Source organism: Euphorbia lathyris, chromosome 3, assembly GCF_963576675.1.
Source record: "Euphorbia lathyris chromosome 3, ddEupLath1.1, whole genome shotgun sequence".
NCBI classification, from domain to species: Eukaryota; Viridiplantae; Streptophyta; class Magnoliopsida; order Malpighiales; family Euphorbiaceae; genus Euphorbia; species Euphorbia lathyris.
Window position 1 is genome coordinate 25408021 of NC_088912.1, and position 15884 is coordinate 25423904.

At 34.4% G+C, this 15884-nt stretch overlaps 2 protein-coding genes across 5 annotated transcripts; one reads left to right on the forward strand and one right to left on the reverse strand.

Annotated features, from left to right (window-relative positions):
* Window positions 1-417: 417 nt before the first annotated feature.
* LOC136223400 (DEAD-box ATP-dependent RNA helicase 16) lies at window positions 418-10624 on the forward strand. Of its 2 annotated transcripts, XM_066011362.1 has the most exons (17): window positions 418-621; window positions 1055-1121; window positions 1339-1528; window positions 1654-1812; window positions 1882-1971; window positions 2057-2185; window positions 2484-2584; window positions 2883-2997; window positions 4231-4362; window positions 4935-5000; window positions 5142-5312; window positions 6747-6842; window positions 7850-7987; window positions 9203-9285; window positions 9841-9878; window positions 9968-10188; window positions 10283-10624. In XM_066011362.1, exons 2-17 carry the CDS (start codon window positions 1111-1113, stop codon window positions 10364-10366), a joined length of 1824 nt encoding a protein of 607 aa, XP_065867434.1. In that variant the 5' UTR covers window positions 418-621; window positions 1055-1110; the 3' UTR covers window positions 10367-10624. The 2 variants fall into 2 exon arrangements, with proteins under 2 accessions (XP_065867434.1, XP_065867435.1); XM_066011363.1 differs by lacking the exon at window positions 1055-1121.
* A 223-nt stretch (window positions 10625-10847) lies between these two features.
* On the reverse strand, window positions 10848-15822 carry LOC136223284 (protein WHAT'S THIS FACTOR 9, mitochondrial). Of its 3 annotated transcripts, XR_010685894.1 has the most exons (4): window positions 15582-15822; window positions 13760-13846; window positions 11899-13682; window positions 10848-11114 (listed from the first exon to the last, which is right to left on the reverse strand). XR_010685894.1 is itself a non-coding variant. In XM_066011212.1 (3 exons), exon 3 carries the CDS (start codon window positions 13579-13581, stop codon window positions 12307-12309), a length of 1275 nt encoding a protein of 424 aa, XP_065867284.1. In that variant the 5' UTR covers window positions 13582-13682; window positions 13760-13846; window positions 15582-15822; the 3' UTR covers window positions 11744-12306. The 3 variants fall into 3 exon arrangements, 1 of the variants encoding a protein (XP_065867284.1); XR_010685895.1 differs by having other exon boundaries at window positions 11899-13846; XM_066011212.1 differs by lacking the exon at window positions 10848-11114 and having other exon boundaries at window positions 11744-13682.
* Between the last annotated feature and the right edge of the window lie 62 nt (window positions 15823-15884).

A 15884-nucleotide genomic window follows, 5' to 3' on the forward strand; every position in this document is an offset into this window, starting at 1 on the left:
CTTTATTAATTGTCACTTAATTGTATTTATTGCTATTTAATTGTATTTGTTCCAATTTATGAATGGTTATAAAGACGTCTTTTGATATTTTTTTTAGAACCGTTGAGACGTATGTATGTTTTCCTTGAGAACAATTACGAGTCTCTTTTACCCGCTCTCATCGGACGTATCTTCTTACATAATTTTGGTAAGAGACTCTCTTTTTTTTTTTTTTTTATTACATATTCACCTACATTAATTATCACTAATTCTATATTAATTATGTATTAATCTTCATTAATTTTTTTTAGAAGGAATAGCGCCTTACTCTTAAAAAAAAAGAAAAAAAAAGACATTTGTATTGTTATCGCATATTAAAAAAAATAAAATAATATATACAGACTACTTTAGCTTTCAATTCAATTCAAATAAAAAAAAACCTAAAAACCTAAAGTAAAAAGTAAAAACTCTTGGACTTGAACTCTAAAAAGAAGCAGACGGCGCTTGCTATCTCGCCTCTCTCCTGGACGGACTGTTCCCTACGGCGACGCTCGGCTCGGCTCTCTCTTTCCTTCTCTACTTCCTGCCAATTTCTTCCGGCGACTCTTCTCAACTGCGAGCCCCAGAAGCTTCCACTTTTAGGTGAGTTTATTTCAATCCCTGCAAAATGTTGATAACAAAATATCTGTTGAGTCTTGACTGTGATATCTGAGTTTTAAAGTGCTCGATATGGTTTATTGAATTGTTAATTGAATGGTTGAGTCTTGACTGTGGTACACATTTCATCCCTAATATCTTTAATTTCTGAAATTATTTGGGTGTTTTGCGTGTCTCTGTACTCCGTTTTTGCAATGTTTATCTTTGAAATTTGATTCAAATTGATGAACTTAATGGCTTCTTGTGGTTCAAATTAATGGTAGAGGTGTCGATAACTGAGTTGATTTAATCTTTCCAATTAATTTCAGTTAAATTTCCAGGGTTCTATGGTTTGAGTTTTTCTCTGTAAATGGGGGTGCGATTTTGGGCTTTAATGCAATATTCTTCCTAATTGTTAATTGGTTATAAATTTGGATAGGGACTGACTGTGTCAAAGTGCTGGTTTTCTACGTGAAGGACAGAACACAAGTAGATATGAATCCGAGGTATTATTTCCCTTGTCCATGATATGTGAGAGTTTCATAGTTTATGGAAAACAGAATGATGCAAAATGAAGCTAGCTCATATGGCTGAAACTTTATTTCTGTTTAAATTCAACATGCCTTGTGGTGCTTTAGTGCAAGTTTTTGATTTTGCATTGTGTTTAATTTTGAGCTCTATATTGGATCTGTAACTACTCTGTAACTTTCTTCTGATGGCTAGAACCGAAGAGATACCAGAGAATACTGAACAAAAAGAAGAAATGAGAGAAGGGGATTCGGAGGATGAAGAACAAAAGAATACATTCGAAGAACTCGGGTTGGATCCTCGTCTAATTCGGGCTTTAAGCAAGAGGGAAATCAGTATTACCCAGCCAACTCCAATTCAGCAAGTCGCTATTCCTCTTATACTTGTAAGTTTATGTTTCTGATTTTCTTTGAATTATGGAACCAATCAGCAGTTCCTACTTCCTTTTATATGTTGCTATTTCTTCATTTTGGTTAATTGTTCTTCATCTGTGATTTTTCATGTTTATAGGAAGGGAAGGATGTGGTTGCTAGAGCAAAGACAGGGTCGGGGAAGACCTTAGCATACCTTCTTCCCTTGCTTCAAAAGCTGTTTTCAGATTCTGGTTCTAAGAAGAAGCTTGCCCCATCTGCATTCATTCTTGTCCCAACTAGGGAATTATGTCAGCAGGTACAAATTTAACCATGATTTATTGTTATTTTCTCTTTTTATCGACTAATCATTAATGTGTACTTGTAGGTCCATACGGAGGTTATATCACACATTGAATGGTGTAAAGTGCAGTTAAAAGCTGTACAGTTAACAAGCAAAATGCCTATCTCTGATTTGGTTGGTATTGTCTCCTTCATTTTTCTGGGAGAGTGATTTGTTATTGAATTTAGTTGCTGACTTTAGGCTGATTTCTGATTTGCAGCGGACTGCATTGGCTGGACCTCCTGATATTGTTGTATCTACTCCTGCTTGTGTAGTTAAGTGCTTGTCCTCTGGGATACTTGAATCAGCATCCATAAATGATTCACTTGACATTCTTGTTCTTGATGAGGTGAGAACCTTTCTGCTCTGGATAATTGAATCTTGTTATGTTAGCTGGTTGCGTTTGCATAGTGTAGTGAAAATTACTGTGGTTTGTCTATATGGATTTAGTCAAATATCACATATGCCATGGGTTTTTTCTTTAATGTATTATTGGACCTTTTTAGCAATTATTGATCTTAGGACTATATTGTTGCCACTCTTAAGATTATGGGGGATCCTCCATGGAATTATCCTTTTAGACTATTTCTTATATTCATGGACCTGATTCAATCTTAGTTAGGTTATTAATTTTTGTTTATTTTCAGGCAGATCTTCTATTGTCTTTTGGCTATGAAGATGATATAAGAGCTCTGTCAGCTCTTCTTCCTAGACGTTGTCAGTGCCTTCTTATGTCTGCTACATCAAGGTATGTTGTCTACGAGACTCTTTCCCATCGATGTCTTAGTGTAATTTCAAATTCAAAATGGCCATCACGCTTGTGGATTATGTCTTCATGGGTTTTTAACTAGCATCATGATATAAGGTTCCCTGTAATTTTGACTCTTTCCGCTAATCCTCAACATAATTGACATGTTTCTCATGGGATGTGAAAAAAGATAATGGGGTATTTTCACTATGGACATCATCATATATTGTCTATCCATGAAATTGAGAATTTTCATGTATAATATTTCTGATTATATATCGAATCTGATGTTTGGCAGTGCCGATGTTGATAAACTGAAGAAGCTAATTCTGCACAATCCACACATTTTGACTTTGCCAGAAGTGGAAGGTGATAAAGATGAAGCTATCCCCAAAAATGTTCAGCAATTTTCGGTAAAATATCCCCCCAATCTTATTGCAGATTTGTGAGATTTTTTTTTGTTTTTTTATTAGTTTGCCTTTTTCATTTAGTTTGACGAATCTTAAACATAATAAAAAAAAATCCTAGAAGCTGACTTGATAAATTGCAATTACTGTTTGACCATTTTAATGTGAAATGTTTTTCACGGAACATGTTGCAAAATTTTAGTTAAGCTTTCCTTTCTGCGTTCTTTTTTCGTATTCTGCTGCTACAATCACTAGGATTAGCTTTGTAGCCAAATTCCTCATTGTCATGTGCCTCTTGACATTGTTAACGAATAAAACTGAAGCTCACATTATCTGTGGTGTATCACCTAATATTTAAACCCTAAACAAATTCCACAGCATTGCTAGCAAAGTGAAAAGCGGAGAATAGGAAACGAAAATAGGCGTCCATATATCAAGGGAATGGGGAATTTCTTTTTCGTAAAAAGGGAGATTTGAGGATGAGAGATTTATTCTTAAAAAAAAAAAAAAGCGTAATATGCATTTTGATTTTGAATTCTAACTTTTTCCCTTTAGAAAGCTTTTTATTGCAGTAAATCAATAATTCACCACATATTCTTCCTAGTTTGGGTAGAAATTTTGCTGCCCCATGTGTTCCCTCCACACCAACCTTACTTTAGTTTATTCCATCTGAACTTTTAGTTCTTAAAGGAAGAGAAGTAGAATTAATGGTTTCTCAATGAAAGGAAAAGTACAATGTTTTTTTATTTTCTCCCTTCAATTATTTCTTTTCTGTCATTTCCCCTCCCTCGCATCTATTTGTTGCAGAAACCATAATCTTTAATCTCTTCCAGTGTTATAAAAAATTTGAAACCAAATTTATTAATTATTCTTCTGCCATATTTGAATCCTAAGTGATTTGCGCAACTCCATGATTTATAATGCGTAAGATTCCAAATTTAATTTAGACTTTCTGGCACTGTACAAAGCAAATGCGGTAGTTCTCTTCAATATATGCCTCTTTTAAATGATTTTTTTTTTTTGAATTTTATACTTGTCGAGAGACTGTTAAGCTTTTCTTCTCGAATGTTTTTTCTTGAGAATCTGTCTAGCTAAATTTTGCATTAAACAATTTTTGTTGTTCTATTTAAAGATGACAGCGGAGTTTCATAGTTTTGTGGAAGTGCGTGTTTTGGGTTGTTCTATTGATATTGTGCATGATTTCGATCCTAATTATTTCTATTTCATATTATGTTTCAGATATCATGCAATGACCGTGACAAGTTACTCCACATTCTTGCTCTTTTGAAGCTCGAGCTGGTTCAGAAAAAAGTTCTAATTTTTACAAATACCATTGACATGAGTTTCAGGCTGAAACTGTTTCTGGAAAAGGTATTTTGACAACTTCACAAACCCTCCATTGTATATCTAAAATGTCATCAGCATTTTCTGCTTAGCCTTTGCTGTTCTTTTGGATGATGTTTTCTAGCAAGATGAACATTATCTAGACAAATAGCTGAATCAGGATATGATATGTTTGGCATTGTAAGGACAAATCGCTAATATTATGATTCTTCCATGTTTCTCGCTTGATCCGTGAAAAGCTGCATCTTTTTCCTATTAGATCTGAATGTGCTTCAGGTGTTCAATGACTGGGTACTTTATCTGTTGTTTTTTGTTTTATTTTTGAAATTGTCACATTGATTATTTTATTGGATAATCTGGAAACTGATTCCTAAACTGCATGCTTCACTTGATTCAGTTTTTTATTCTAGCTGCATCTATGCGTCCATGTGCGTTGTAGAGATCCTAATTTTGGCATATTAGTGTCTCTGCTATTTCCATTGAAGTTAATCTGTTAATGCGAACTGTTAAGTAAATGAAATCGTGAGAATCCCTCATAGTTATGAATTTTTTCCTTCCTCCGTCTCTGTGTTTTAATATTGCTATTTAACATTTTGCAGTTTGGAATCAAGTCTGCTGTTCTAAATGCTGAGTTGCCACAGAATTCTCGTCTTCATATGCTTGAGGTACATTTCAAATAACTGTTTTAACTTAATTCAGTATCTATATTGGGTCTTTTTATCTTTTAAAATAAATAAATATTATCATTGTTATTATAATGATGGGAAGGGATTTTGTGCTTACTTCTGTCTTATCTGTTTCTTCAGGAATTCAATGCTGGCCTTTTTGATTATTTGATAGCAACAGATGATAAGGACACAAAAGAGAAGTTACCAGCAGAAGATGTTGAGTCCAAAAACCCTAAAAAACGTGTTAAGAAAATGTTGGACTCTGAATTTGGAGTGGTGAGGGGCATTGATTTCAAAAATGTATACACGGTAAGCTACTAATCCGCATTCTTTGCTTTTTGACGAGGACTGTACTGTGAGTTGAATTATAATTAGAAGTTTCTATGGTTTAATCATAGCAGTATTTTTCCTTAGGTTCATATATGATTTTCTGCATCTTGGGTAATGAACTTGTTATATTGATTACGAGATTATCAGTGGACGTATTTTTCAGCTTAGTAATGTTCTAGCATTAAAGTAGCACTTAGAAGTTAGCAGGAAGACCCGCAATGTTTCAGTCTTGGTGTTGATGATTGAAATTAATGAAGGTTCCTCTTCCTCCTTAACCACTAATAATTGTATATACATATATTCAGAGGTTTCCTTAGTTTATTTAGATTGTGAAAAGTATACACTTTTTATAATTAAATCACTTCAAATAAAGGGAGAAAGATTACATGAAGCTAACAAACAAAGAAATATAATAAACTATCACCTTCTAATGCCTAAAGTGCCACTTCTGTCTGTTACTTGCCATGGCCAACTTCTTAAAGTTACATTGTGACATTAGTTTGTGTTTGATGATTAGGCCCAATCTAGGGCCCGCTCCATGAGTATTCACGCTGGAGTAAATCTGCCCATAAGTAGATTTGTTTTTCCTAGCTTATTTGATAAACTACAATGCTGTTTCGTTAGCTTATTTGATTAGGTTAGAATTCTGTTTTAGTTAGAGTTTGATTGTGTCTATTTTCAGCTTGTAGTCCTATTTAAGGGATAGATAACTAAACAAGAAATAATATTCAGAATATAATTCTAGAGATCCCAGGGCTCTACATAACTAACCCTAGCTATTCAAATAGGAAAACAAGGCAGGAAGACATCCAAAGATAATATTCCTAAAGATTTAAGGGTATAAGGTCCCATAACATGATACCAGTCTCATACCAGTAACAGTTTGTTAGTCATGCCAAGGTTCACAACTAATTGTGTTTGAGTCACCTTTGAAGCATTATAATACAAATAGTTATGTTTTGGAGTTGCAGGGTGTTTGTCTGTTAGACCAGTGTGTGGGCTGTCCCTGTGGGGACAAAACATCATTTTCTTGATTTTAATTTTAGTGACAAGGAATTTTTAGTCTTTACATTTTTGATTATGTTAGTGGATTTTGAATCGTTTTACAATAGATTTACTAGTTGGCTTGCATATGTTGTCTTAAGTTGGTAATTTCCTCTCTTTTATCCACATGAATGTCCCTGTGGGGACAATACATCATTTTCTTGATTTTAATTTTAGTGACAAGGAATTTTTAGTCTTTACATTTCTGATTATGTTAGTGGATTTTGAATCGTTTTACAGTAGATTTACTAGTTGGCTTGCATATGTTGTCTTAAGTTGGTAATTTTCTCTCTTTTTTCCACATGAATAGCGGAATGCATTTCTTGTCTTGTTTCCATTATCATTGTTAATTCTTCTCCGTTTTTGTAGGTTGTAAATTTCGATATGCCTCTAAATGCTGAAGGATATGTACATAGAATTGGGCGTACTGGAAGAGCATACAATACTGGCACTTCAATCTCTCTTGTGAGTTGATCTTGGAGATTAAGATGTATTGCATGTTAAATAAAATCTTAGCTGAATTGACTTATCTGTCCATGACATGTGCACATATACATGTCCACACACCTGTGGTCATATCATTTAATGATTGTCAGGTCACATGTTCCTCTCTGTTTCACTGCCTTTTTTTTTAAGTCAATAAATGGAAATTTTAGGAGAAAATCAATATTATAGACAATGCTAAATTGTAAAGCAAAAACTCGAAGGTTCAACTACACTGAGCGAGCGGTAATCTAACTTCATCTACTTTCCTTGTACAGTTCCATGGGTTCTTCCCTTTATTATATATATCTGCTTTCCGCAGAACCAAAAACTTGTTAGATTCAGCTCAAAAGCTTCCTCTGGAAAAGTCTTGGGTTCCGGAAAAGAGACGACAACAACATTACCCAGAAGCTGTCTTAGTTTGCTTATGTTAAAAGCTGATAGTATCATTTCTCACTTGTCATTATAGAACTTAGACTTGTAAAACATTGAGGAATTGTTAGACTTGTTTTACACAATACATCTGTGTATCATGTCGAACTCCTCAAGAAAAGTCAGCCAGTACCTAGCAATTTGTTGTTTATTTAGCACTAGAGAGAAAAAAAAGTTAAATCCAAACTTACACGTGAACAGCCATACTGGCTGCCATTCCCCTTTTAGGTGAGCTGCACTTCCTTCAGTACAAAGAAATTTACGAGTCTATGCGGAAATTTGAGTTGTAATCTTCTCGATGAGATCCCTGCCGTTCTCCTCTATTAATTTGGTTGAGATCAAAGGGATCCCAAGGTATCTGGTGGATAGTTATATTAGATTTCATTATTTCAAAGGATAATATGTAATATGCTTTTTTTTGGTGTGTATGTTTTTTTTCTTACTTTGGAGACTCCTCATATGGATGAGAATGTACATTCAAATTTTGTTTTCTTATTTTGAATTTGTTTTGCATTGTTTTTCAAAGTTTTCCATTCTAATTCTTGATTATTTGGTAGGTTTCTCCAAATGACATGGAAATTTTTGAAGATGTAAAAGAGCTTTTAGGGGATGAGGAGAACAAGGATTCAAATCTTATTTCTCCTTTCCCTTTACTTACCAAGAATGCTGTGGAGTCTTTACGATACAGAGCCGAGGTATATTTTGATTCTTTTATTTAATTGCATACATTATGTTACTTTTTCCATGTGGCTGAAAAGTAAATGAAAAAACATTTGCTAAGGTCATGAAAGATCATTATGGGATTGTTCTTTTTGTTGTTCTGGTGCCTAGGTGTACTTACAAGTTCAAGTTACAGTAAAACCTCTATATAGGAATACTCTATATAGGAATAACCTCTATTTTGTTATAAAAAAACTCGGTCCCAACTTGGTAATAACCTCTATTACCAAACTCTATTTAGTAATAACCTCTCAATTGTTATACAAATAGCTTATTCTTGTACTAGCTTATATAGAGGTTTTACTTGTACTAGCTTATTCTTGTAGACAACTTCTTGTGCTTTTCCTTCGCTGGAAAACTTGTCAATATATGTGACCTTATTTTCCATTTTGAGCATTCGAGTCAAGGAAAAGTTGGGTTCAACAACTTTTGCTGTCCATAGTTGATTTGGTCTTCAGTCTCAATTAAATTTTATTTTTGTTTTATAAAATGTTATAAAAGTCCTGAAATTTAATTGCCCATTCTTTTATTTTCTCTTCTACTCTTAATTTTTTTATAACCATTTTGGTTTATCTAGTGAGATAATTGAAAATGTGTAGAACTTAGAAGATGGCCTAATAAGCAAAAAAACATTATACGATTTCTACCTATTTCAGATACTAATATGAATGACTAATAATATTTTGTTCAGAATTTTTATCCTTTCTGAATATATGTTTTTGATCAATTATTATTTATTTGAATAAATTAATATTTTTATACTTGGTGCAATTAAAAGATAAAGAACAAAAATTTGTACTGATTTTTTTTTTTTTTTTTTGATGAAATTGTGGGAGAGGTTGGGTTCTGAACCCAGGATCCCTTGAAATCCCCACTCAATCCATCTAGTGATGGATTGTTTTTTATTTTTATTTTAATACAATTGAACAAAACAAATCATTCTTTTGACATTGTTGTGATTAAATGGGGTTTAAACTTTTGGCTTATTAGTTACTATTACTAAATTGGCCAAAATTCATGAAGGTAGAAGGATATGAGATAAATGGGAAAAAAGATGATAAAGCTTTTTCTTTATCCAATTTTGTCAATTTTTGTAATCTGAGTTTCAGAATAATATTTCTTGTATAGCAAGTAAATTGAAGGTCTTTTTAATTTTTTTTTTTTATGGAATAACCAAAAATCATTTGCAGGATACTGCGAAGAGTGTGACTAAACTTGCTGTCAGAGAAGCACGAGCCCAAGATTTGAGGAACGAGATTATTAACTCTGAGAAGTGAGTATTTATCCGCTTGTTTGGATCTTTCCTGCAATTTACAATAGGGTGATATTAAATTTTATCTTTATTTTCTTATTAACACATAATCTTTGTTTATTCTGACATGCTTGATCTTTTTTTCAAGCTGTGCTCAAGCATGCTAGTACGGTTGTTAACAGGGAAGGTATTCCCGTACCTGCTAGGGATCTGCCCTGACGTCCCCAAAAAAGTTAACCAACGGGGTGGGGATATATAGGAAATTTATCCCCAAAATTGGGACGGGGATGGGGAATGCCTTCCCTGCCCTGCGTGGATCTCCACCCCCAACTCCATGGGGAACCCGAAATTACTATTAAAGTTATATATATATATATATATATATATATATATATATATATATATTCTAAATATTAATATGAACTTTTATATTTAATAAGTCTAATTTTAACACTAATTAAAAAAATTATACCTATTTGTATCTAATTAAAATATTGAATTATTATAGGTATTTCTTTTTAATTAATTTGACATTACTCAATTGTATTTCGTGCTGACTTGCTTCTGTTTTTGAAGGTTGAAAGCTCATTTCCAAGCAAATCCAAAGGACTTAGGTGATGTGATTTGTTTCATATGACTATTATTAACCATTTCCTGTTAAGTATGGTCAAAATTATTGAGCTTTGAGCTTTCATTGCAACAGATCTATTGAAACATGACAAGAGTTTGAGCAAGAAACCTCCAGCTCCGCATCTCCGAGACGTGCCGGATTACCTAATGGATTCAACAACAAAAGAAGCAAGCAAAATGATCAAGATTGCTAGGGCTGCAATGGGAAATAATAACACCAGTCGCCGGAATCAGAGTTCTAATAAGAGGAAATCTAAGAGAAATAGAGACCCTCTTAAGTCTTTCTCAATTGGGGTATTGTAGAGATTCAAAAATTCAAATTTCATATTATGTTAGTTAATAGAGGTTGATATTTGCTAAATTTTATATGTTTTTAATTGGGTCTCAGGCACCAAAGAAAGCTCAGACAGGTAGTGGAAAAGGAAAAGACAGTGACAATAATCACAAACACAAAAAGGGAAGATCTTCCTGAAATGGATTCTTTCTTATTGTTGTAACATATCAAATTTTGTTTAAGTGCCTCAAGTCAAACACACCACTGCAGAATCCCCTTTTTATTGTGGGTAATTTTTGTTTTTTTGAAGGATTATGATTTCTAGGTCCTAGTGAAGTTCAGAAAGTTTTGGTTAGATTTATGGAAATTCATAGGCTGTAATAGGAACTGAAAGAGCCATTTTTGTATTGTATTTTCTTTTTCTTGGATTGCTGTAAATCTATTTTCATGATTTTACTTTAAGAAACTGTTGATCACTTGTATTTTATAGATGTTCAATTAAAAACGCTATTTATCATTATCAAGAAAAAAACTTACATGGATATTTTTTTTAATAGAAACAGGAGTTAATCTTGAGAAGATATCGAATAAAAGATGTAACTTTGGAGACATTAATCAATCTTGTTAGTTTTGAAAAGATTTTGACATCAATATAGAAAACCAAGCAAACTAAACAATCAAGCAAGAAATCTTATAATTTTATTTATAATACGAGAATTAACAAAAACTAGTTAATAATAGATGCTATAATCTTTAACACTTCATAACTATTTGTTGGAGTAAAAAGAAACTACAAAAAGAAAAACAAAATGTTTTATGATCTTGAAATTTCCAAGGAATGTGTCTCAATGCTTTCAGGTCAATGCTTCTGCTTAATTTTCACGATCCGAAACAGGTCTGTCAAGCACCTTGGACTTGGAAATGCAGGATCTAGCCCAAAAAACAGCTGCACCAACATAAATCAGCAAAAATCACAAACTCTATCGTTTATATCGTGTTGCGAATGCAAATGCAAACTAACAGTTGTCTGCAACTTTCTCAATAGGACTGTCAATTCTTCTTGCAGATATTTATACGCTTTTACACTGCGAAATTGTAAAATCCAGTATTGCACAAAATGGGTTTTAAATCTTGATATCAAATACCATTTTTGGATTTGGGGGGTTGAAGCTAGCGCTAAGACATGTATGCATATATAAATTAACTGTTATGAACCTGATCTCCAAGAATGTACCAGCAAATAATATAGCATTTATACATAGTTTCTCTCGTAAACTTCACAGAAGATGACCTTACGAAATGCATGTCCAAATCATATCCAGTAAATCGTATAGGCGTTCAGAAACTACACTAATTTATGATCGAGCAATTTAAGTGACATCCCCAAAATTATACAAATTAAAGACTAGGCTAATATTCTTGAGGGTTAAATGTAATAATCATAGGAACAAACCTTGGTCACTTCAACCAAATTAGAGCTATATCATCTAAGCACACAATTGTAGCAAGTCATGAAATCCCACTCTGACCAAGAACTGTTACAGCCAGACAACTGATAAAAACTGCAAGCATCCGTAACTATAACTTTCCGTACACTAATCTTAAAGTAAGACAATCATTAAAACAAGAATAGTACATATCCTATTATTCCTAGAAGCACAAACCCTTATCTTCAATTTCATCAAATAAACAAAATCAAGCATGACACAAAAACAAACTGAAACACGTACCGTTGGTGAAGCAGCAATTGAATCCTACTTTCTCCACCAGATTAGCACTAAGGGCTTAAAACAAGCAGGGCTCAGGTTTATGCCTGGTGAGTTAAAGGACCAGGAACATGTCTTGGCAAGAGACATCCCCTCAGTTGAGCATGTTATGGAAACTTGGGCTACCCTTTTTACACAAGAAAGAGAGGGCGGTGTTTGATTTTGCAGTGTCACACTGTTGAGGGAACATAATGCTCAACTGGGAGCGAGAGTAGTTGATAAGAACTGGGAAAGAAAGAGTGAGCAATAAGATTGCTGACAACCTTATGAAGTAAATGTGAACAAAAGATTGGCTACTTGTTGAGTGTCTTTACTCTTCGAAAAGGTGTTTACTTTTCTCGATTTTCAGAAAACAACTTATTGATATATAACTCAGCAAGGATCACAAATTTGGTCATTCATATGCAGTTGAAACTGCACCTCAGGATCCAGCTCTTCCTTCGGACTAGACCCACAACCATTGGATTCATTGCCATGAGCACCATCTGATAATTCCTCTGGACTAACTGCTGTGTTTTCCTTGTATAAGCCTTTACTTCTATCCAGAAACCCTCTTTCCATCAAGCTTGCGTATTTTTCCCTGATTTCAACAAGAGGGTGTTTTTGCAAGAGTTGCTGGCCATCATATGCTTCTCTGAGGACCACAGTCTGAGTGTCACACTTCATAGAGATGTAAAAAATTCCCGGATGGCGCTCAAACGCTTTAGTGAATTTCTGAGGTAGCGACAAAGGTGTTCGGAGATTGCTCACATTCTTACGCTCCGTTTTTTTCTGTATTGTAAGGTGAAGAAGTTCATGAAATACTCCTACAATCCTCTTCTCAGATACATCTGTACGTGGATCTAAATGAGATGCATTACAGTATGGTGAAGTATAAGGGAGCTTCTGCCACTCCTCTAACCATCTCATGCACTTCCGCTTCAACCCAAATCCCCTTGTGAATCGAATTGGAAAGGCTAAGCAGTTATTTTTCACGTCTATTTGTTGAAGCCCAGATGTTTTTTGCAACTGGGAGACAGCAAGGCAGTCATTCCAAACTCGGAGTCTTAAGCCAGTACGACCATCAGGAAGGCAAACTGAAGAAAATAAATCCGGGTTATGAGCAACCAATTCAGAATAATCATATGGTAAACCAAAGTCCCATTTTAGCTGGTCAATTGTTTGTAATGGAAGAACCCTATCCCTTGTGAGCATCAGCAGTTTGCAGACCCTTTCAACGAGATCTGTTTGAGTCTGTTCAATGATACAACGTTCTTCTTGGTGAATATTCAGGACTTCTGTAGTCAAATGGAAGCAGGGTACACGTGTTCCTCCACTATCAAGGATATGAGACTCATGGAAAATAGTAGGATATCTCCTAATAAATGTAGAGAGCTTAAGATCAAGAGGCAGACCAAGCTGTCCACGATGTGGAGTGAGGCAATAAATAGGAAGGCAACTGTGAGGAGCTGAAGAAATGATGGAAATAAGATTGCATGTTGCCCTAAGTTCTCCTTGCCCAGCCACAACAGCATCCAATGCCCTATCTTTCACCCATTTCAATTTAACATTCACCAGACTGAACTTCTGCTGGTAATTATATCCTTTCCGGCAACCACAAAGAAAATTGGAACCTTGTTCTCTACTTAACAATGATAGCAAAACCATGTCCCTTAATGATGATGGTAATGAATCAAAGAATATGCCCTAGTTTCACCATATAGTATTTTATATTCGCAGGAACAGACCAAAATGCATCAACCAATAATCTGGAAGATAATCCAGTAGTAAATGGAATCAGAAAAATGACAAAAGAGGACTTTCATTTGATTAGCAATCAACTTACCCATAAGCATGCTACAAATCACATTTCATTGATGGTAGCCTGGTAGGCAAACCTTCCCTCCCTGGAGATGAGAGAAACGAGGAAGACCTAAAATTTCAAACATCAAGAGAGTAAATTTAGTTCAACTTATAGAAGTACCAGAATATACTAGTTCTAACAGAATAGCACCCCTGTGAACTTCATGCATGAATATCACAACACAGATATTAAACAAATGGAGTTCTGCTTCTCCATCCCAGAGCACATGCAAAAGCATCAAAAGTGAAAAATATAAACTTGAAGAATGAAACATTCCATATTTAAAATCCAAACTCTCATCGAATTAGTAAGACACAAAAATCAAAGATTTCAATCTCCCTGATCTCTTCCTAATTTGTCTCACTTTTATTTGATTTCGCTTTCACATATATTCATTTGAAACTAGTTCTAGGTTTCCATTATACCCCATACTGAGAATAAAAACAGATCTGGTCCATTTTTTTGCAATTTAGATCACATGAGGAAACCCCTTGTGCTCCTTAAGATAGAAGTATTTAGCTTCATCTTCATTTTCTCACCCACCTCTTTACTTTGCAGACAAATCTCCCCTATCATATGTTCATACCAGGACAGAGAATCAATTTGGTCCCTAAAGTTGGTTGGTAGGATCAATTTGGGCCAAAATCAAGTTTAGGTATCAAATTGACCCTTTAACTTGGCATTTGGGGTCAAATTAGTCCAAAATGACACATGTCAACATGAGGAAGTAGCATGTGTAAAAAAAACAGCAAAAATCATATGCTAACACTAGTTCGGGAAGATTTGATCTCAAATACCAAGTTGAAGGGCCAATTTGGTACCTAGACTTGATTTTGGACCAAACTGATCATGCAAGCCAACTAAGGGGCAAAATTGATCCTTTATCTGCTTTTACCAATACAAATAGTCTCGAGTCAACTCAAATTATAGCAGGTAGATGGCATCAAAATAATTTAGAGCAATTCTAATATCTAAGATTTAAAACATATGTAACTAGTATCACAATTTTAGAAAAAATCCCTTAAAAAAAGAAAACATTCTACTTGTAGCTAAACTTGCCAAACCTGAATGAAACCAAGACTATATTCACCCCAGTTATCTACAAAACTATGCACATTGAGTATTAATAGTAAAGCATGATTAATATATCCATACTCAAAGCAACAAAAAAATGAGGAAGTGAACTCCATTGAGGACTTCCAATATCAAACACAAGTTAAGGGATTCATCAAAGGGAATGTTTATGATATAGGCTATAGATACATGCCATCGACATCCTAAATCAATCCACAGAATATTAAACAATATAAGGGCTTCATCACTTCAAGGAAATTCATATTAAAAACCTCTATTACTATACTGCACAAAGATCAAATAAACATATCCAAATAGCAGATGGGTAGCTGGTTGAGAATGCTTGCATATGCATGCCTCAAAACCATGAGAATGGTAAGTCTAATATATATATATATATATATACACCTATGAACAGAGAGGTTTTGTTGGTGCTGTCTCTGGCAGTCTGGCTCTTACTGTGACACGAGCAATCCCATTTCCAATAAGGCTCAACATTTGTACATTGGGCCAATTGCAGGATTCTGTTTTTTTTTTAATGGAGAATTTAAGAACAAGTTATCGGCATTTTAGGTAATGCATAATCGATTTTTTTAACATAATCCTATGCTTCCCCAATTTTAGCAATATTCATTGCAATAACATAGTTATTAACACACTAATTCAAACTTGCAGCTGAAAAGAAGTGAATTGAACAAAAGAGTAACTTAAGAAATGGGAAAGAATGTACCTGGTGGCGGTGGTGGCGCTGTTGCAATTGGAATTGGTGGTGCTCGTTGTGATCGGTGGTGGCAGAGCAGAGCTGCAATCGGCTTCAGTGAATTTCCGAGCTTCTGCGGAAACTGGATTGTTGGTGTGGTCGGTGGCCGCCTGTGATGACGCAGCGGAACGATGAGATGAGAGAAAGGAAGGAATGATCAAATCTGAATGGAAAAGTGAGGAAAGAGATGGAAGTTAAATTAATTTAACATTTAACTTCAATTAATTTTCATTTCGCTAAAACTAAACACTATAAGTATTGAAGCTAATATTG

Bases quoted from the DNA above. Each gene is read 5' to 3' on its own strand.
- LOC136223284 (XM_066011212.1), bottom strand. From the start codon at position 13,581: ATGGTTTTGCTATCATTGTTAAGTAGAGAACAAGGTTCCAATTTTCTT.
- LOC136223400 (XM_066011362.1), top strand. The intron at 1,813-1,881 runs GTACAAATTTAA...GTGTACTTGTAG, and splicing joins CTAGGGAATTATGTCAGCAG to GTCCATACGGAGGTTATATC. The intron at 5,313-6,746 runs GTAAGCTACTAA...CCGTTTTTGTAG, and splicing joins ATTTCAAAAATGTATACACG to GTTGTAAATTTCGATATGCC.